This window comes from Aythya ferina (genome assembly GCF_964211825.1).
Source record: "Aythya ferina genome assembly, chromosome: 1".
In the NCBI taxonomy this organism is placed as follows: Eukaryota; Metazoa; Chordata; class Aves; order Anseriformes; family Anatidae; genus Aythya; species Aythya ferina.
Window position 1 is genome coordinate 152742589 of NC_140296.1, and position 21636 is coordinate 152764224.

The following is a 21636-nucleotide window of genomic DNA, read 5'->3' on the forward strand; positions in this document are numbered from 1 at the left end:
AATAATAAAAGTGTTAAATAGAAAGGATAAAAAACAAACAAACAAAAAAAGACTAACCCCACCCTCCCCGCCCTGCCAACAACCCATCGGCTCCACACTACAGGGACAGTGTGTCTGCTACAGGCCATAGGTCGCAGTGGTGATCCTCGTGTTTCGAAGCCCCAAGCAAGCTTGCGGCTTCCGAAATTAAAATTTAAAAACAACTAAAGTGTGTGGGGGGGGAGAGGGAAGGAAGGGGGAGAGGGCAGGAAGGGGTTGTGCACGTCCGGTGGATCTTACTTGGGGTTGCGAGAGGGAAGGGGAGAGCAAGAGGCACCGCTCCGAACGAACGCCGCGCCCTCCGGTTTCTGCGTGCCCCTCTCGTCTCCTCGAGTCCCACACGCTCTCTCTCTCCGCGGGAATTAAAACAAGTTTTTGAATTAAAATACGAAAAAAAAAAAAAATAGAAAAACACGCACAGCCAGACGGAAAAAAAATAAAAATCAAAATAAAAGACAGACCCCGCTGCAGGATGGGAGGTGGGTTCGCATCTCCCTGCACGCCAGCTCCTGCATCCCCATCCTCGCTGTCGCCGGGTGCCCCTACACCCAGAGCCCTCGGAGCAGGGCAGGCTGGCGCTTCCCGACAGCCCAAAAAGACGCAGAGAAGCCACCCAAGGAAAGGAAGCCCGAGTCAACGATGAGGCCCATTGCCGCAGTTCCCCTCACAGCTTAAAATTAATTTAATGCTTGAGAAAATAAATTCTGTTATAATAATAATAAAGAAAAAAAAAAATCAGATTTCTGCCAACCAGCGTGGCTGGGATCTGATTCCCTCCCAGCCCACCAGGCGCCTGAAGAGAACAAAACAAGAAGAGCAAACAAAGCCCCTCGCCCCCTGCCCTCGGAGAAAAAGGAGAGCAAAGTTAAAACGTATATGGCTAGAAACCATATGACTTGAAAATGATAAAAAAAAAAAAAAAATGAAGCAGAAGATACCCAAAGGGGAGAGGGGGGAAAAAAAAAAAGAAAACCAGGAGCAGATCATCAGGAGAGGGTATGGGGTAGGCAACGGTATGGCCCGGGGGGGCAGCGGAGGTGTTTCTGCACGGCTCCCGCGTCGTCAGCTCCTCGGAGGTGCTCGCAGGCGGCCCTCTCGGAAACGGCTCGCGCCAGCACGGGGGCACAGCTTGACTCCTCGTCGTTGGCAAAAAGAAAAAAAATCGTTCGTTTCTTGTGTTTGTTTTTTTTTTTTTGAATGATTTTTTTTTTTTACTTTTTTGTTTGTTTTTTTTTTTTTTTTTTTTTTTTGGGATTTTTTGTTTTTTAAAAGAAAAATACAGTGAAGACACTAGAGAGATTAAAAAAAAAAAAAGAGAGAAAAAAAAAAGGAAGACAAAGTTAGGAGAAAAGGCTCTTCCCAGCAATTCCAATACCAACTGGAGCATAACAAACCAAATCATCTTCCACAGCCCGGCCACCCCTCAGAGTTATCCTGTCCAGTCAGAAGAGATGCTCTCTTGCTGGGCAAAGTTTCACACCCTTAATCCATGCTCAGCACCCTCCTCCCCACCACCATCACGCTGCCAGAAAAGCATTCATTAGGAACTAACAAAATGGCTCCCCAGCCCAGCACCTTCTCCACCCTCCCTACCCTCCAGGAGAAATGGAAGCTGCTTTTACGCCCAAGATAATTCATCCCCGAGGCTTTGGCAGCAAACCTTACACATCCTTCCGAAGCCAAAAAAACATCTCATTTTAATTTGATTCATTAAATTACGGTAAGGTGAAGGGGAAAGGAAATGGCCCCAGTCCCCCCCCAGTAACTTCAAGGCTTTAACCTAATCCCTAGTGGCAGCAATTCCCTCCTTGTGGGATCCCAGGCGTGAGGACAGGCTCACCTAAGCAAACACTGGTCCAGTGGCAATTGCTCCTCACTTCCCAAGGTGATCAAATGGCACACTCGTCTGCAAAAGAAGAGAAAGAACATGGAAGGGATGGAGGAAGAAAAAGGCAAGAAGGACACAAAAACAGAGAGCTTGCGCTTCTCTCTCAGGATATCATCCCTCCCAAGGGTTTACTGTTCCACTTCTCCAAACCACTGTGGTCTGGAAGACAACCAGGTGAAGGCTCGCTCTGAGCAAAGCAGAGCTCACACCGCACTGAGCATGGCCTGCAGAAAACGCACAACTGAACTCCCGGCACGACTCACATCAGCTCCAGCAAATCGAGCAAAAAACGCCTGCAGGGCCCTCGCTCTTTGTGGAGCACCCAGGCCAAGGCCGCGTACGTCACAGCGGGGGCTCACCTGTGACGCTGAAATCCGTGACACTTCTTGCCGCCCTGTGAGGTCGGATGAGGAGACGTTGGCGGGAGCTCCTCGGTGTAACCTCATGCTGACCTTCCTCTCCCTGTCCACTCTGGAGATTGCTCTGGGGGACGTGTTTCCTGTTGGGGCAGAGAACCGCGAGACGACGATGTCAGCCTGGCTCCAGCATCCGGTCGATAAACGGGGGCAGCTCCCCCATCCCACTCACCAGACTGCTGGATTCGGGAGGTGGGGGTGGAGGCCATGGGCTCTGTGACATTGCGGAGACGGTTGGCAGTGGCTCCGGCGGGTGGGCCAGGGGCCAGTGCTCGCGTGGCTGACCCCCGCAGCTGCCCCATCCTCTCTTCTCGCTCGTGCTCTCGCCGCTCCCGATCCATGTCTTCGGGGTTTCGGGCTGCTCCCTGGGGCAGAAAGAGGGAAGACCCAAAACATGGCAGTCAGGCAGGGGAGACAGCAGCAGACAGAAGATTCAGGGTACTTGACCACAAGAAAGGAGAGCTTCATCCCCAAAACAAGCTCACCCCACCATCCTCCACTCCACCCAGAGGGGCTTCATTCCCTTCCACGGAGAAATGGGGAAGAAAGCACGCACGTGGTACTAGAGCTGTCATCACAATTTACTTCTGTCCCATCTCCAGCTGTAGTTCTCCCCTAAAAGGTTACTCCTACCTACGTACAGCGTGAGATCGATCTGTTGATGCACACGCTGCATCAGACACACTGACAGAACGGCAGCTGTACCCCTCGGCACCACAGAACAACTCTACCTCTTTTTACACTACCTGGTCCCCTTTCTCAAGTTGCTCACTAGGCTTAAATACAAATGACAGGCAGTTCCTGACTTCCCTCCCCCATCTCCATGCCACAAACCAACCCGTGCTCCTCCCGTCCTCTCCCCACACACACACACTCACAAATTTAAGCATGTTCCAGTCAAAGACGTAGTCGTAGGAGAAGCCCTGGCGGTGGAAGAGGTTGCGGAAGAGCTGCCGCAGGTAGGAGTAGTCGGGTTTGTCATCAAACCTCAGCGAGCGGCAGAAGTTGAGGTATGTTGAGAACTCAGCTGGGGAGAGCAGAGAACAGTTGCTTGTTAGGCACCGTTTGTTCCCCCAGAGCTCCTCCTTAGTCCAGTGGCCAGAAGTAGGCAGCTGCATCTTCTGGGAAGGAAGGAGCTCCACAGCTGTACCACTGGCTGCGTGAAGAACCATATCATTCTGTTTTGAGGCTGGCAGGAGCCAGATTTATTTGGTGGGCACCTGACTGACCTTCCTCAGTAGCCACTCAGCGCAAAGCTGATGCTTTCGCAGAAGCATTTATTGTAGCTCAAACAGCTCCCCGCCGAGCAGCACCTGTCACCTCAGAGCCTACTGCTTCATACGTGCCACGAGGACTTCTACTCTGCCCCCGCATACAGGGCTCCACATTTGTCCACAAAGGATTGCATTTGCCGCCCCGCTGCCTGGTTATTTCTGGGATTCATCGTGGTTGGCCCTAATCCCTATCATCCAGGATAATTCGGGGTCATGTGCACACCTTCTCACCTCACTGCACGTCCCCTTTCCAGACTGCTTCTGAGTTTCTCCAAGATCCTCCCCAGCAGCTTCATGCCCTTACTAAAACAAGGCCCATCTGTCCGCTAAAACTCCTAAATTTCTCACGTCTGAACCAGAAATGTATCATCACGGGTCTCTTTTGCTTCTCCTCACCGGTGTCAGCAGCACATCTGGGGCTGGGCTTACCGGGCCGTGCCCCTCAGCACCCGAGGCTGCAGGGAGTTTCAGCAGCAGAAGCAAGCCATGCACCACACAAGACAGCCACCGAGATCAGAGCACTTACAAGGGTACCCTTTGCAGAGCACCTCAATGGGCGTTGACATCTTCTTCTCGCTGATCCTCTCGTACTTTTGGCGCTTGGTGGCAGCCTTGAGGCCCTGCCAGGGCAGCGAGCCCAGGTTGAAATACATGAGCACGTAGCCCAGGCTCTCCAGGTCATCGCGACGGCTTTGTTCTGCGGGAAGAAGTTACACGGGGCAAGGAGTGAGTGGCAACCAGAACTGCTTCGGCAATCACACAGGTTTGGAGGTGAACACAGAAGCAAAGAAACAGCATCTCGCTCTTCTTTGTTGGGTCTGTAGGGACAGACAAACCGGCAGAAGAAATTCCAGTACAAATTCCTACAGGGCTGTTCATACTGCAGCTACAGCACAACCCGCTCCGAAAGGGGTAATTACTCTGACTGCCTCCTTCCTCCCGCCGAGAAGCCTTAATTCCCACGAGAATCCAACATCAAGAAGCGCTGCAGCAGCTCTGCCTGCTTCCTCTGCCCCGTCACAGAGGAAGGGCACTTACGCTCCTCCACACCCAGGACAAGACCTAACCCGGGGATTAGTCATGGCAGAGACTGTCACGGAGAGACAAAGCTCACAGAGGCAAGCCCCAGACTGCCCTTTCAAACACATCTTCCAGCTCATCTGATACCCTTTAAACAGGGCAAAACCAAGGAACTAGTGACCCCTTCTCGAGATAAACAACTGTGCTCACAGTTTAGAGAAGCCCAGCAGGTAGTATTGTTAGGTAATACTGTGCAGAGACGGATCGGTGGCATTTTTCAAGAGGAAGAGGAAGAAAAGGCACACTTTGAACAAAAAGGTTCCCCTCCAAATGGGAATGACCGTGTAACTGGCACCACTGACAACCCTACTCAGGGCAAGGACTGTCCTGAATAGGTCATTATAAAGGTCTGCTTTTAGATATGTATTTATAAAACACAAAACTTTGTTTCCCAAGCAAAAATATTTCCCATTAAACTGTTTTTTTGTCATGGCCAAGCCATTTTAAGTTACAAGTTTGCTCAAGATGCAGTTGACAGAGAAGCTCAGCAACTTGGCCGGGTTAACTTGTGACACTTCCCTCAGCTCCCCCAGCGTACGTACGAATTCATCTACACGCCTTCCCGAGAAGCTCTGGCCCCTGTCGCCCTACTTCCCTCCCAAATACCAACCACTTTGGAGGAAGTGTTTTGCATCTTCTGGAGAACAACTTAAACAGGTAAGATGCAAAACACGGCTCGATGGAGAACACAGGGGAAGAAGAAAGGCTGAAGAGGTTCATCCAGGACATTCGCCTACTACCGCAGCACGTCTTGCCGGATTCAGTGCCACGTCCCAAAAGCTGCTGCAGACTACATATTAATCTGTGGGTTCGGTGTCAGCTACACGCTGCCACCTGCCCCATCCGAAGGCCAGTGCAGTGTTCCTGGCACCCCTCGCTCTGCCAGCCTACCCGAGCCACTTTTCTGAAGGCTGCAGAAGAAAAAGAGGTTCAAAGCGCATGAAGCAGCATAAAAACCTCATGGCCAAGTGGAGGAGAAGGAAGCCCCACTGATCCCCAAACTGTCTTACTCTGAGCGCACAGGAATGGCTGCACCACTGCAAGTTGCCCACTTTAGAGGGGCTAATGCTTCCTAATCTCATCAGGCTGCTGCCAAAGATAACCACAGGGCTGGCTGTCAGACGCTGGGGGGGAAGCAGGGAAAAGCAAGGCACCGTTTTGCATTTGGCTGAAGGCTGGGCTGCACATGCCCTCAGAGGGCTGCGATTACACACCTCACGTATCAAATAAATTAAACTGCACCGTGGTTGATAACAACCTCCGTCCTGACAGAGACGGGAAGCCTGTGGAAATGGAGCCCCAACACACATCCGGGGCCTGAAAGCAGAGGTGGTGAGGGCAACCCGGATTCTGCAATTTGCCAGCCTTCAATTTATCCACAGTGCAGCTCTGACAGCCTGTAATTGTTGATTCCCTGTCTGGAGCGTGGGGGTAGCCCTTAGAGTAGGGATAGATGGGGCAGGAACCAGGGAAGCCTACTGGGCAGAGGGTTCAGAAGACCCAGTTTGGTGGGGGATGCTGCAAGGCCTTACTGGAGGCACTTAAAACAATTTCAGAGAGATTCAAAGTCTGTGAGGAGCCCGGAGCACCAACATGGGTCACGGCTGTCACGCTACCTGAATTCTGGTACAGACCTCAAACACTGTAGGTTCCTTTCACCTGCAGCCCCAGCTGCAAGACCCTCAGTTAAAATGTTGGGTGATGGTGAAGAAGGAGTTCCTAAATCCCGTTTCTCTATTTAGTTTTCAGAGGCACGCATTCTTAAGCTATCTCCATTTTTATTTAGTTATTTTGCCTGACCTTGTGTACCAACAGCCACGGAAGTGTAGGTAACATCAAACAGCCAAAAAGGGAGTAATAAGTTGGAGTTAGGAAAAAAAAATGTCACCTTAGTGAACCAGAGAAGTGTTATCTAACATCACTACTTTCCAATTTCAGAAGCTCGACAATCGTTGACCAACTCGCGAAGAAGCAGGCCAAAATCTCACCCTACGGCTCGAGAAGAGAAAAAGAAACACGAGCGAGGTGAGCGCCTGCGCAGAGCGAGCTGGTTCAGGGGCAGGGTTACAGCCGTGACCTGCGCCCAACCTGCAACGCCACCTCACACTTCCTCTCTCCGTTTCAGCTCGGTTTCTCAGCTCTCGTACAACAGACGGGGAGCTGCTGCTTCTCCAAGACGCTGCTCCTCACTCAAACACCCTTCCAACGCAAAACACGAGGCTGGCCTCCCACACAGCCCAGCACGGCCTCTCAAATCCAAACCCTCCCCCCCCCGTGCTCAGGAGCGGTGCGGAGATACGGTGCCAGCTTCTTCCCACTCCCAGGGAGATCCCAGCCCACGCCGTAGCTCCTTTTGTATCAGTGGGTCCTCAGAGGGAGCTGCGGCAGGGGTGAGCGGCAGGAAGGTGAGCTACCTGCTGGAGACACGCTTGGGCAAAGACGACAGAATGAGGACTGCTTGCCTCGGATGCCAGGTTCGTGCCAAAACTGGTTTCAAAGCACCTCCTGGTCCCCCTGCATGGTGCTTCCCTCCCACCCCAAGCAATGCTGGACTCCCTAAATCAAAAAAAAACCTCTCTTTTCTAGAGCCAGCCAGGCTACGAGCAGTCTTACCCAAGCAATGCCTTCCTGATTACGCACTCAGACCTGACACTGCACATTCTGGGACTACGCTTCCCCTTTCTTTCTCACCCCGCCGCGTGGTGACGGCCTTTCAAAGCTCACAGAGATCTGAAACGGGGTGGCAGAAAGCGGGGTCAGCAGAAGACCTTCGTGATCAGCACAGCCTACGCCGGTGCCGGCCTCGAGACGGGTTTGGGGAGGCGCCGCACCCCCGCCCCCAGCCTCCTGTTACCCAGACGGAGCCCACCAGGCTTCCCCCAGCAGCGGCTCCCGGGCACCCCTGGGCATCTATTTCAGACTTCGCAAGCTCCAGAGGGTGCAGGGGACTCTCATCCCCAGAGCATGTGAAAATTGACTGGAATGCGTGAACCCAAGCCTGCACAGTCCGCTGCCTCCCCCAACGGCGAGTCTCCAGCTGTGGAAGCCCCCCCCCCCGATCTCGCCTCCTACTTTTTTTCCCCCCCCTGCCCGGTCACTGGGAAAAGAATGTGTTTCCTCCAGACATCGGAATGCCCAACCCTTAGCTTGCACATTCAAATAAAGGCGTTTATTCATTTGCTATTCCCGTCACACCGATACCCCAGCACCTGGTTCCTTCCCTCTCCCCCTAAACCGCGGTAACGCAACGTTAAGGCAGAGAATTTAGTATCTGAAAAGACAAAAAATAAAATAAAAATGCAGAGCGACTGTTCCCATGGCGATGCTGCTAACTCACAAACACGTCTGCCACTTACCCCGTGCTAGGGGCTCGAGAAAGAGGGACTCCAGCTGCCACCCTGCCACCCCAAACCCTCTCCTCCAGGCAGGTCGGCTGCCCCGAAATCCCAGCGAGGTGACAGATCTGCGGCGTGGAGATAACGTGCCCGAGACCTGCTGCACCGGGTAACTCACACCCAGCGTTTGAGAAGCAAAGGGCACGGAGAGAGCAAGGGACTGCGGCGCTCGGATTGACGGCGGCTGCAATTTGCCCTCGGCTCAGGGTGCAGATGTTTGTCCCTCCTGACCCACGAGCCAAGCAGCAGTAGTAAAGGGCTAAGTTAGGGGTCGGGTGAATAATAAAGCCGCTCAAGAACAACCAAGCCGCGCCCACGCCCAGGCAGCCAGCCTCTCGCGCTCGGTTCAGACGGGGCAGGCACACGCAGAAGGGATCGGCAGACATAGCAGGAAGAATTATTTTGTGCATGTCTCCTGGTGGCAGTTACCATGGCTGTGGAAATCTTGACCGAGAATTCGGCGGAGAGCCGGTTTATATATAAGCGGGTCACGCCAAAATACAGGAGACTGACCCGGGGAGCACCACAAGAGCTATTTTTACGACACGAAAGAAGGTGGGAGGTCACAGTCCACTCAGCACACAGCAGTCCCTGTTTCAGTATAAATAAAGCAGTTTCAGTCTGGGACTGCGGAGTAGGAAGCAAGGAGGACGGGGAGAAACTGCTTGCTCCGCAGGTCAAGTGTTGGCTCTAGGCTTTGGAGAAAACATCTGCGAGAGGGGAGAAGCGAGAGCTTTCCCTAGGAATACGAGGAGGTGAAATCTCGTGGAAGCTGTTAGTGCAAAATATCTGAGCTCTCTGCTGTGATTCCCAAATTCCCAGCTTACACATTTCAGAAGAAGCTCTCCCGAATGCAAACCGAGTTGCATCCCTCAATCTGCCGGCCGGGCAGTTCTGATGTTTCTGCTGCTCTGTAGCAGAACAACCTCAGCCTGTTCGGAAGGAACCCCGTGGTAAATACAAAACCCTCACGGCGGGGACAAAGAGGTCACAGAGAAAGAAGCACCCAGTCAGGGAACGGGAGAAAAAAAAAAAACTGCAAGAGGTTTCCACCTCTGCTCCTCACAGCCACCAGGTTACAGGGCTCATTCCTAGGCCAAGAGCTTGGGTGACTTCAGGAGGTTTAAGTGCCCCGTGGATTACCCCGTGCAGTGTCTACAAAGCCTGTCAGCGGTATAAAACCCGGCTGAACATCCAGCCCAGCTTTATCACCGCTGGAGTAGCCTGAAATCATCAGAGCAGAGCCCTGGCTCCCCAGAGCTGCCTCGTGTTCTCTCTCTGAGGTGAATGGGAGAGTGTTGTCAGCACGCCCACGCGTCTTAAAGGCCTGCGAAAGCCAACAGCCCTCATTATCACAAAACCTGGATGTTTGTGCCAAAGGAAGCCTCCCCTCGTTTCAGCTGCTCCTGCGTTTCCAGCACGTTGCTGTCCCCCTCCTCAGCGGTGGGTGAGAGGAGCCTCACCGCATGGTGGTGGGCCTGCACCCTCCAGCTCTGACAGCTACAAACTCATCGCTGATGCAGTCGACAAGCGAGGTTTTTCAGCTGCACCTATCCCTAAGGGCTTAGGGTCTGCCAATGCCTCTTTAAACATCTACCAGCCTGCAAAAACGGCACAAGGCAGAGTTAGAGGCAGTAAATTCAAGAGGGTCGCAGCCTCACCGCTTGAAATAGGGCCCTGCTGTACTACTAAGCAGTGCACAAACACACACCAGCAGGCAATTCATCCTTTCTGGAGCTCAGAAGGACGCAGAAGGCAGGAGAGGTAACACAGGCACAAGGATTCAGTTCTTTGCCCACCACCTGCAGCAGCAGAGCCGGGCGCAGGACCCAGCTGCGAGCGACTCAAACCCTGGAGGTGGCTTTGAAACCTTCAGGAGAACATTTGCTGCTCCCCCTGGCACCAGGCACAAAAGTGTGTCCCCTGGAAAGCAACAGCAGGCTCACCGATTCCCAGGTGGGTGTTGATAGAGGCGTAACGGGCTGTGCCGGTCAGGTTCTTGTTTTCCCGGTAAGGGATGTGCTGGTGGGTCCGGGCGTCTCGGTATTTCTTGGCCAAGCCAAAATCAATGATGTAGACTAAGTTGCCTTTTTTGCCAAGCCCCATAAGGAAATTGTCTGGCTTCACGTCCCGGTGGATGAAGTTCTTGGAATGAATGTACTCGATACGGCTAATCTGGAAGGGGAAAAAAAAATAATAAATCAAATAAAAGAAAGTGAGAAGTGAAAAGAAAGCTCATCGTAGCTGCAGCCATTCTAAAGATGCCATACCCTGTCAAAGCAGGCAAAGGGACCCTTTTGCAGAGAATATCCAAGGTGGCAGGCAAGGAAAAGACAACCCTTCCCACCCCCTGGAGGATCTGGAGATGGAATTTGACCCTGCACACCAGCACAATCCTCAGCCTGGGGAGGTCACTGTTAGCAGCACAAGGAAGGGATTGGAGAGTCTTTGCGTGGACTGAAACTCTGAGCTTCAGGGTTGCCACCAGTCAGCTTTCAAACTAAGCCAGGCTGGGAAAGGAGAGGGTCCAGAAGAGCTGAAGATCCTAAGCCCAGGGCAGGTGCGGTTTACTCAGGGTGGGTAGCAATAGCAGTTGTTTATCAGGCCAGTAAAAGTATCTACGCATGCAACACGAACAGAGGGCGAGCAAAAGAGGAAGGAAGGACGGGCAGAGATTAGAAAAAGTCAGCAGTGCCTAGGTTCCAGGCCTCCAGCTTCATCGAGGAAGAAAAACCTGGCAGCCACTTGCTGCTAAATGCAAAAGCCTGGGGTACGGCATTGCTCGAGCACGGTGGATGGGGAAAAAGATAAAAGAGGCAGGGAGAAGGAGAGTAGGCACAAATGCTTCAGAGGAAACTCACCATCTGGTCTGCTAGGAGCAGAACTGTCTTGAGACTAAATTTGCGGGAACAGAAGTTGAAGAGATCTTCCAGGCTCGGCCCCAAGAGCTCCATCACCATCACGTTATAGTCCCCCTCCGCTCCACACCACTTAATGGAGGGGATGCCCACTGGGGAAAACACAAAAATTAAGCCCCCAGAAGAGAGGCAAACTGCTGCAGCCCCCGCCGAGCGGGTTCTGTGCGATACCAAAGCGTTTTCTTTCTGAGGCCCTCCAGAATAATTCCCTCCCCCAACCGCTCGCTCCCCCAGCCCCATCCTCTCCTCCCCAGCTCACCTCCTCCTTGCATCATCTTGTAGAACTTGCTTTCGATGTGGAGCTGGGGGTGCTTGGTTTTGACACATTCCAGTTTGATGGCCACCTCTTCACCAGTTGCAATGTTGGCTCCTGCGCAGAGATGAGGGTAAGATGAAGACTGAGCAGGCTTCCAGTGAAGTAAACCATTTTAACAAGGCCCTCGCAGGTGCCCAACCCTTGAGATTTGCCCTGAAAATTATTCTCTGCGACACAAACGAGATCCGGCCGCTTCCTACCAAGTTTCCAGCACTGCCATGGTGCAGAGAGACGTCCAGAGGAAGGCACATGACTAGCGAGCCAGCTCTGCCCCTGCAGCTGGGCTAGAACAACAGTTCTACAACACACAAACCGCCTCGTTGTCTCAACAAGTGCCAGACTTTGAGAGGACAGCCTGCACCAGCAGGAACAAAACCGAGGACAAGTTTTAGCTGTCCCTGAGCATACGCTCAGCCCCCTAAGCCCAAATCAGCCCCCAGGCAGGGATACGGAGTGCATCTTCCCTAGAAAAATTACTGCTTACCTCTGGTGCCAATGGGTTGAGGAGACATTGCTAACATTCCCTCTGGTTTTTCCTACAGCCCTGACCTGCTTGATACAGACAATTCCCCAACCTCCAGCTTCTCCCTCTCCTGAGGGCTTTAACAATACCTTTATCTTTTGCCAACACAAAAACATTTGCTGCATCCAAAATTAGAAGCGTGAAGAAATAAACTGAGCCCGGAACTGAATTAAGCTACTCGGACGCCTTTTGTTGAAGGTATTGCTCGATGGTTTGTGGTGACACAAAAGCACCTCCCCGCGTGCTTCCTTCTAAAAAAGAAGCGAGCTGCCAGCCAAGAAAGCCAGCACTTTAGTCCCAACGCGTGCTGCCAGAGGAGGAACAGGCTGATCCTTCTCTAGCATTAGCAGGGAGGATTCCAGATGTTTCCCATCATCCTAAAATGGAAAGAATGAAGATCTGCCACAGGTCACGGGAATGACACTCCAGCCTTGCTTCTCTCTCCCCCTTCCCGCGCCTGCCTCGCACACAAACAAGCCCTTCCTCGTATCAGGGACTGTTAAAAGTTGCACCCGAAGGCAGCTCAGAGGGCAGCTCTGCTTCCCAGCTGCTTGGGAACTCTCCCAAAGCAAACTGCTCCGGCACACGCGTGGGGAGCGTGAGCTGGAGTCAGAGCTGGTGTTTTGTAGGTAACCCACAGCCAGTTTTGGTAGGTGTGGTGAATTCGTGCCTCCCGACCCCTGCGTTAAGACTCTGAAAGTCTTAAAGAAACCCACAAGGACAGCTGCAGATGGATGTCTCTCCATCCTCTTTCACACACTTCCTCCAGAACCAGGGACTAGAGAGAAAAAGGGAACAGTTCATGCAACTAAATCCCTTCTCCCAGTGGATCCTAAACGAGATCCATCTCCTGCTGAAGGGTTCGGGCGCTGCTTGTACACAAGAGTTAGCCAAGAGCTCCCTGCGAGCAAGAAGACGTCATCGAGATGCTACAGTGTCAGGTCGAGACAGACAAGCTGGGAGGAATTTGAAAGAGAGGAACAAAAACGATCAGGGCCTAGAGGGATTGATTTACTAAGAAAGATTAAAAGAGCTAAATATGTAACAGAGACAAGAGATACAACTAAGAAGGGTGGGGAAGAAGAATGGGACATGACAACAGTCTGCAAATATTTGAAGGCTGTAAACACCAAGGAGGGAGAGGAATTATTTAGGGTGCTCGGAGGGAGGGGAAGGAGGAGCAATGGAATGGATTTAATAAGGGTTTTTACTCAAGAGCCAGTCGAAGGGAAGGGGGAAAAACCACCCCAATAGTTAGAGCTATTTTTCCAAGGGTGACTTCAGAAAAAAAAAAAAAAAAGATTGCTATTTTCCACTTAAAGACCTGCTGGCCAGCAAACCAAGCCTGTTCTTTCCCTTCACTCCACCACAGGACCCTTCTTACAAAGATCAGGGAAAGAAGAGCAGTAAAAGGGGCTCAGATCACAGTCAGGACGTGGCCCTGGACTAGCTGTGTACCTTCTAAATGGGCATTCAACCCCAGGGCCTCGTTCAGCACGGAAACACCCAGGATACCCAAAAAGACAAGAGCATTTCCTTCCCATCTCTCTTCCCCCTGTCTTTGTGAAGATTTTCCTCCAAATCCTCCGCAGCAGCTCCCCTGCGCATCCCCTGGGGGGCTTTTATCCCCTCTCCCAGTCCATCTGCTGCCACACGAGAAGCGATGACTCTCGTGGACTTCTGGCAGCATTTTCAACGACCCTTTTACCTCCAAAAGCCAAAGAGTGGAAGGATGAACGTGTGTTTAGGAAGATGACAACGCACCCGCTGACAAGGCTGCCTGCAGGTGGGGGTGCGATCTGAGGGCACGTAAAGTGGGAATGGAAAAGGGGGGCATCGAACATTATGAGAGCTTAGATCCTACAAAACACGAGGGTGGCGCTCAAGTCATCAGCGTGGCCACCAGCCCCACGCTCTCGGTAGCCCAGACGCAGGTGTCAGCCTCCGAGAGGAAGCACAATCCCCCGTGGCCTGGGACAGCAAAAATAGGATGAATTATGTCTGGTAAGGGGCTGTTCTTTGCTGAGGGGGTGACGGGCCTTCAGCCAGCCCCCCGCCCCTCATACCTTCAGCTTGCTCCCTCTATCATTTATTTTTTGGGGGTAGAGGTCTACTCAGACAGCGACTACCAGCAACCAGGAGGATCAGAGAGGATTCCCTTTGTTCCCCGCCTTAACCACCATCTTTTTTTAAAGGCACAAACACAAAAGCAACAGTTCCTCGCTCTGAAAACCCCCCCGGTTTCAGACGAGCCAGCCGAGAGACGGCTGTAGGATCGGGGATAATTCCTAACATCCGCCCCCGGTCTCGCTCCGCTGTGGGGGCCGCGCATGGCAGCGACTCATTCATCACGAGCTGTTTGCAGCGGGGCCCCGGGGACAGGGGATGTCACCTGCTGAACAGGATCTGCTTTTAAGAGAGGCCTGGCCGCCCGCCTGGTGCGGCCAACGCCACCCTCCTCCCGCAGCGGGGGCCAGCCAACGGGCGCCTGCCCCGGCTCCTAGAGGGAAGAAAGGAGGGCTGCCAGCAGATGGGAGAAGGCAGAGAGGGTGAGAGAGAGTTAACAGGCCGGGAAACAAAGGAAACGAGCTCCCCTCCCAGCGAGGAGGAGCTTGCGAGCAGGAACTGTCCAAAGGCAGCGCTGTGCTGTCCCGGCATGCTTTGTCTGCAGCTCCCTCCTTCCTCGCCCCCTGCGCTCACCCCAAGGGCTCCCCGGGTGGACCCCAGCCCCGGCCATCTGTACGAGGCCGGCAGTGCCACCCTGACAAAGAGACTCTGCTCCCAGCTGGGTTTTGGTGCCCTGCTCGAGGCTTTTTGGAGGCAACGGGGCCCAGCCAAGGCCTGCGGGCAGCCCCATCCAGCCGCCATCCCCTCACCAAGGCAGGGGACGTTGGTTGAGCACCAGCTTAAGCTGCGCGACAACTCCCCGCTTTGTGCGTGTGCCCGCGTGGAAATTCGGGTTCCCTTCTGCCAGGAAACCCGAGGAGCAGAGCACGCGGCACCCCTCGGCTCCTGAGGCAGCACCACCCCAAAAGAGGGAGGCCGGGAGTCCTCCCGATTGCCAGCCCGAGCCCTCGGGGCTGGGGAGTCACCCCGGCTCCGCCGAGTCTCGCTATCGCTGCTTCCAAACAGGCTGGCTTGCTCCTCAAGGAACATCACAAGGCCTTTGATACCGCGCTCGAGCCACGCGGCTGAACCCAGCCACCCTGTGTCAGAGGGGGTCTGCGGGGCTTCGAGCCCTGGCACGAGTGTTAAAGGCAGGGTCTGGGCTAAAACAATCATCCCCCCTCGATCCCTAGCACCTGGGCATTACCCAGGCACCTGAGGCACTGACTGGCTGAAAAAAAGAAGCAAAAGGCAGCACCCGGTGGAATCGGGCTCCCTTATCCATTATTTATCACCTTTGTTCGTGCTCTGGAGAAAGGTGGCAACAAAGCCCGTTACTGATGATTCCCACAGGATACTTCGTCAAGGGGAGCTGCCAACACCAATCAAGGGAGAATAATAAAGCAAAAAGAGAGCTGGCGATAGAAGCCAGAGGTAGAAAACAGAAGGTGATTTACAAAACAGGGAGAAGTAACCTGAACTAGAGGCATTCACCGAAGGGGAACTCGGGGAGGGTCGGAGATGTTGCAGAACCTGGAAGAGACCTCGCACAACACAGCTGACAGCGCGTTTCGGGCCAGCTCTGCACTTTGGGTCTCCCAAAGTGGTGCCAGGAGACCCAAAGCGGTCTCAGCTGGTGTTACACATCACCCAAGGGTAGCCCTCCTCGGCCCACAGCTGGAAACGCCACACCTGAAACGCCGTGGAGGCTCCGAGCTGCTCAGCAGATGGATGAACTGGGAGAAACTGAGAGAGCAGCAACAGGGAGGGGCGGTGGATGTGGTGGGAAGCAAAACAGGACTCAACTGAGCCAACAAACAGCCCAGGAGCGTATGATAAGCAGCTGTGAGTACCCAAAGGGTGCAGACACCAGGAGGAAAGGGCAATTGTTCAGATGGCCTGCAGGACTACAGCTTACAGGGTGATGGTGGGAACTGGACAAGAGGTGAGGCCAGCACAGCTCTCACCAATGGCTTTCAGGCTACTGGCTAGTCTCGCCACTCCAGCCCCACTCGGTTTGAGCCACTAACATCATCAGGGAGCGCATCCACACGTCAGCGTGCTGCCTCGGAGGAACTTCTCCCCGAGTCCTGTGGTAACAGGAAACCCCAGAGCTTCACAGGCTCCGTCCGCTGACCCCACGCAGCTCCCGGCTCAGGTCACTCCCGCTGGTAACTCTAAATCCCACTAAATCCCACCCCACCCACTACAGACCTATCAGATCTGGGTCCCAGGGCTTTAACCAGGCCAGCCTCTCCAACCTGTTTTCCACCTCCTCGGCTCAGGCCTCTCTCACAGGTGCTGGACCACCTCTTCCACTATCAGCCTCCCCATCGCTTTACTGGTCTCACCCCGAAGGCCAGGCCATCTCCTCCCTTCCCACCACCCACCCACAGAGTTTATACCCACACACCCAAGCTCAGGAGAAGGACGAGAGAGTTGGAGGAGGGTGGATGACAAATACACCCTCAGTAGCCCAAACCTAGATCATTCTGATCCCAACACCGCTCCGTCTCCAGTATCTGTGAGGCAAGGCGGAGTTCATCCCACCCTCTGCGCCGTCAGAGGGCCAGCAGCAACTGGAAGCACTCCTTGAAGCTTTTTTTTTCCCAATTTCCCCACCACCTCCAACCTTACCCGGCACCTAAAACATCAACAGGCGAACAGAACAAAAACAGTGGCGCAACCCAGAGACAGCAACCTGGCAGGAGGAAGGACGCAGAGGCTCGCACTCACCTAGGTAAATGTCCCCGAACGAACCGCTGCCGATCTTTCTGCCCAGCCGGTACTTGTTGCCCACTCGAAGCTCCATGGCTCAGGCGTGCTGCGGAAAAAAAGGGCAGAAAACAGTCAGAGGAGAACCAGGAGCTGACTTGGTAGCCGTGGAAGGCTCCAGAATGGGCCTTGCTGCTTCGCCCAGCACCCGAAATGTTTCACCTTCTACGCAGCCACTGCCCTGATGGCGTGGATGTCCAGTGGGAGCTGGAAGTGCTGCAGGAACGCGACCCTTTTGAGAACACCATGGGAAGGCAGAAAGATTGAACCTCATTTCCCACCATTTTGTTCAGATTTGGGGCAGGAAATCCCTTTAGGAAGGCGCCAGCACCCTCTCCCTTCACAGCCAGCTAAAATAACCGGCACCGGGTCAGTTCTAGCAGCAGGAACACCAACAAGGGTGCTGTGTCCCGTGACCAGGAGCTCCCTCTGGCCCCGCAGCACTGCAACCAGGGGCTGCGAGAGGCAGACAGACAGACAGACAGACAGACTGCCAGCAGCAAGCACCTCCGCCGCCCCTGGGCTGGGGCTGGCACGGGGGCCAGGGAGGAGCCGTGGCGCAGAGAAGCAACAACACCATTTGCTTATCTCCTCGCACCTCTGCTGATGGGATCTGAGCCTCCCCGCCTGTGCTACCCCCCCCCCAAGGTGAGCCAAGTGCTTGTTCTCAGCAGCCGGGGCCTTCCCCCATCCCGGTGCCCGAGGGGATCAGCTAACCCTTTGACCCTTCTCTTTGTACCTTCCCCAGGCTCTGCCTCCTCACCTGCCAGAGAAAACCCACTAAGGTAGAAGGAACTTGCTCCCCGTCCGACCTCAACCTAAAGCGACCACCCTCTGCTCCAGCAGCTTCACCAACTTGCCCTAAGAAGCGTGGCTCTTCCCCGGGCTCCGAGCACGGCTCCTTTTAGAGGAACCCGCCGCGCTCCTGATTTATGCAATGCCACGCTATTAGCGTACGAAACGCAGACACGGAGTCTGTTGGGGACAGGAAAGGTGAGGAGTGATTCATGTTTTTCACAAGTAGGTGAGAGGAACTTTCCCTCGCCGCGGCCCGCTGGGAAGGAAGCATCAGCGAGGGAGAGGAGGGAGGGAGGGCTGGCTCTGCCAGACACACGCACACACACACACAAAAAAATAATCCCAGCTATGGGATTCTGGGCACACCATAAACCCGGAGCTGCTCCTCCTGCCCCAGGAGATGGGATTACAGAAAGAGGAACGGCCGAGCTGCAGGGCCGGGGAAATAATCCTATCAAGGCATTCAGGGGACATTGTGAACCCTGAAAGCAGAGCCCTGCCACCAGAAACCACCCGCAACACGCTGCGAGGCGGAGTCCCCCTCACCTCGCCTTTACTCACGCATGTGGGTTTCTGAAGACTACAAAACCCCGTGGCTATTTCTGACTTTCTTAGTCCCGAGGAATGTAGGCAGGGCCTTGGGAAGGGAACCGGGCGGCAGGCACACCTGGGCGAGGGCGCAGCAGGCAGGCAGGGCTTTTATCCGCTGCCTGCTGTTCCGTATCACCACGTTAACGCACGGCCGAGGTGCTCGGCCTCCTACGCCAACCAGGGATCAAAGGTCCGCGTCCCCAGGAACCCATCACGCCACCCCCATGAAGATGGCTCTGTCCTTTGTGGCCACCCCGAGCGCTTCCAACCCAAGCCGGGGCTGGGGACAGGTCCCAGCGGGGTCCCATCGCTCCGGGGCACGGTGACACCGGTCCCGCAATGCCACAATCCTAAACCTAAAGACGGTCCCACCCTTTTGGGACAGCTGGGTTGAGAAGGGTTTCTCGCACAGCAGGGCAGCAGCCCTCCTAGCTGATTGAGCAACAGGCTCCAGAGGGGAATCTTAAAAAAAAAAAAAACTGCTCCGGGGTGAGGGGGTGGAAGCGGGAAGCAGGATAATGGAGTGAAAAATCACAGTCACACAGCTGTCACCCTGCCTTATCTCCCCCCCAGCACGCACACAAGTGAACCTGGGCGGCGATGACCGCCTGATAGGGGATTCGATGGCCCGATAGGGACAGCGGGGACTCGTGGCGAGGGGGGCGGCCGCCCCCCAGCACCAACTGCTGCAGGAGCCCGAACAGCCACCGCGTTCCCCGGCTGCCTCCCTCCCCCTCCACGCGCTCGCCCCTACAGCTCCTGCCCTTACCTCACCTCCAGGTCTACTACTGCAAAGGGAAGGACGGGGGTGTAGCGCCGAGGGCTCACGTTCTGATATTTTAAAATTATATCATTCCGTGTATTATTTATAGGTGCGGAAATTTCAGAAATCCACCCCCCCCTCCCCAAGCAGACTTTAACTCTCCAGCCGAGGCAGCGCTCCCAGGGGCTGCAGGGCAATCATTTAGTTAAACCATTTAGTTTTCCATACGGGATTAAGGCGCATACAACCTTAAAAAAAAAAAAAAAAAAAAAAAGCCAGCGTGTGCTCCGCAGGAGCGTTTGCATACGGTAATATCCACATCACCCAGACACCTACAACATACTACACCGCCTCGGAAAGGGGAAAAAAAAGAAAAAAAAAGGAAGAAAATACTAAAATACTATGCAGCCACCCGTGTCGGTCCACGCACACACGCACCATTTTGCACCAATCCCCTTTTATATAATATCAAATACCCACGTACGTGCACAAAGGCCATTATATAAACACGGCACGGAGCCCACGGCACACCGGCGTGTCAGCGGCGACGCCGGGCGAAGGCCCTGCCAGCCGTTTTGTAGGGGAAGAGTTGTCTCGGCCCCACCTGAGGAGGTGGGGAGCGAGGTGCTGGGGATTTGGGCTCCCCAAAAACCACCCCAAAAGCCAATCGGGGCGGCCGAGCTCAGCAGCTGCATCATGGAGGCTGCCGAGCCCAGCACCGCTCCGGCTCGAAGGGGAAGTGTGGAGAGTGGGGGTTGCTTTGCCCATAAAGGCTGTGCAGGGCTTTTTTTTTTTTTTTTTTTTTTTTTTTTTTGTCTGTGTGTGTGTGTGCGCCAGTGTGAAGGGAATAAAGGAAGAGGCTGGCGAGGCGATCATCTGAACCGGCTTTAAAAAAAAATTAAAAAAAAAGGAAAAAAAATGGGGGAAAAAATCGCGTTTTGATTGAAAGGGGAAACATCAAACAGCCCCCCCCCCCCCCCCCTTTCACACTTCGGAAAAGGATAGATATCCGGCAGCAGATAAGATGGGGGGCAGAAAATTATCATAATAATTAAAAAATAAATTAAAAACCAGCCCCCCCAGCATCGGAGCCTACATTTTAGGCACAAACAGCCACAAACAAGAAAATGGGGAGGGGGGGGGGGTGAAATGAAATAAATCTTTCCCCTTCCACCCCCACCCCCTACAGGCAAAACACTCCGAAAGCCGGCCGTACCGGGGCTTTTATTTTTCCGGGTAGGCAACGACAACAACAACAAAAAAATAATAATTATAATTATAATAATAATTAATAAAAGCAGCCACCCTCCGTGAAAGGGGAACCAACTTCTCGGCACCCCCCCACACACACCAGCCGGCCGCGGCCCCCCGTTACCCCCAAAAAAAACCCAAACCCCATTCCCCCCCCCCCGGCACAAAGGCGGTGTAGGGGGGGGTTCACATCCCAAAGACCCCACTTGGGGACCCCCAAACCCTCCCCATTTCCTATATAGGGTGGCAGCGGGGACCCCCCAAACCCAGCTCCCCCCTTCCCAAGGAGGGGGGGGGGGGGGGCAATGGGGGCGCCCCCCCCCCAGCACCCCCACAAAGGGGCTTTTGTCCCCGCTGCCCCCCAGCCCGGCCCTGCCCTCCCTCCCCTCCCCGCCCCTCCTTTTCCCTTTCCCTTCCCTTCCCCTCCCTCCCTCACACAAAGAGCCGGAGGGGCCGCCTTTCCCCCGGGGTTTGCGCCCCAAGATGGAGGCGGGCGCCCCCCATACCCACCCAGGCGGGAAGGGGGCCGTGTGGGGCTGCTGCTCCGCCGGCTGTCAGGGGCCCCGGCGGCGGCGGAGGGGAGGATGACGGAGGATTGGGGAGGGCTGGCGGCTGCCCTAGCCCCGGCTGCGGTCCCTCCTTCAGCTCAGCTTGAGCGAGGCGAGGCGAGGCGCTGCCTGCCGCCTCCCCGCCCGCTTCGCCGTCCCCTCCAGCCGGCGTGTGCTCGGCGCAGCCCGGCGCTCACCCAGTTTCCATTGAGCCCCGGAGCCAAACCCACTGATGTCACCCAGCACAGCCCCAGCCCTCCTCCTCCTCCTCCTCCTCCCTTCTTCTCCTCCTCCTTCTTCTCCTCCTCCTCCCGCCCGCCGTTAAAGGCGCAACCGCCGTTCCCTCTGCCCCCCTCTCCTCAGTCCCCGTCCCCTCAGAGAAGGGACATGGGGGACGCTGCCCCTCGGTGGCTCCCCGCTTTCTCCTTTCTCCTTAGCCCTGAGGCTGGAGGTTGCCCAATTCCCTCACACCGCCCGGCCTGCTTGGCCGGGAGTTAAAATGTCGTCGAGTTGGTGGCCCCGAGTCCTCAGGGACATCCCTGAGGGTGGGCGCCATGTCCCCAGTGGGGTCAGTTTGGCCACCACTGCCGCCAGCAGGAGCCCCCATGACCAAGTGTCACTGCTCAGCCTTCACACCATAAGCATAAGCCAAAATATTTTGCCCGTTCCTCTTTCCACTAGCCATCCTTCCCCTCCCAACCTCGGCTAATAGTAACGTGCTCGCTCCTCTCCCCTCAGCGGGTGCCCCCAGCACCTTCCCCCCGCCCTCTCCCCCTTCCCACAGATGCTGCAGTTCCTGAATTGAAATTTCGGCTCTGGGCCAGGCGGGTGGGTGGGCACGGAGCCGTGCCATGCCGGCTCTGCCCCTCAGCACCACTCGACACGGCACAAGGCCAGGACTGGGGTAGTGGTCGGGATCTTGGAGAAATCCCCCAGCAGAGACGCAGCCCTCGCA

General features: G+C 54.8%; 1 protein-coding gene and 1 long non-coding RNA gene across 2 annotated transcripts; one reads left to right on the forward strand and one right to left on the reverse strand.

The window, feature by feature from the left end:
- Nucleotides 1-94: 94 nt before the first annotated feature.
- Nucleotides 95-20896, reverse strand: CSNK1E (casein kinase 1 epsilon). The gene is made up of 11 exons (XM_084506106.1): nucleotides 20644-20896; nucleotides 16692-16779; nucleotides 11270-11380; nucleotides 10954-11102; nucleotides 10039-10267; nucleotides 4144-4314; nucleotides 3222-3370; nucleotides 2516-2708; nucleotides 2287-2426; nucleotides 1880-1945; nucleotides 95-1329 (listed from the first exon to the last, which is right to left on the reverse strand). The coding sequence occupies exons 2-10, from the start codon at nucleotides 16765-16767 to the stop codon at nucleotides 1913-1915; spliced, it is 1251 nt and encodes a 416-aa protein (XP_084362232.1). The 5' UTR covers nucleotides 16768-16779; nucleotides 20644-20896; the 3' UTR covers nucleotides 95-1329; nucleotides 1880-1912.
- Nucleotides 4323-7999, forward strand: LOC311429882. Its single transcript, XR_014688439.1, has 2 exons — nucleotides 4323-7171; nucleotides 7284-7999. It is a non-coding gene; the product is annotated as an uncharacterized lncRNA (long non-coding RNA).
- Nucleotides 20897-21636: the final 740 nt, after the last annotated feature.

Coding starts and splice junctions, on each gene's coding strand:
- CSNK1E (XM_084506106.1), bottom strand. CDS start 16,767: ATGGAGCTTCGAGTGGGCAACAAGTACCGGCTGGGCAGAAAGATCGGC. Junction 11,381..16,691: donor GTTCGGGGACATTTACCTAG/GTGAGTGCGAGC, acceptor ATCTCTGCGCAG/GAGCCAACATTGCAACTGGT. Junction 2,709..3,221: donor ACTGGAACATGCTTAAATTT/GTGAGTGTGTGT, acceptor TTTCTGCCCCAG/GGAGCAGCCCGAAACCCCGA.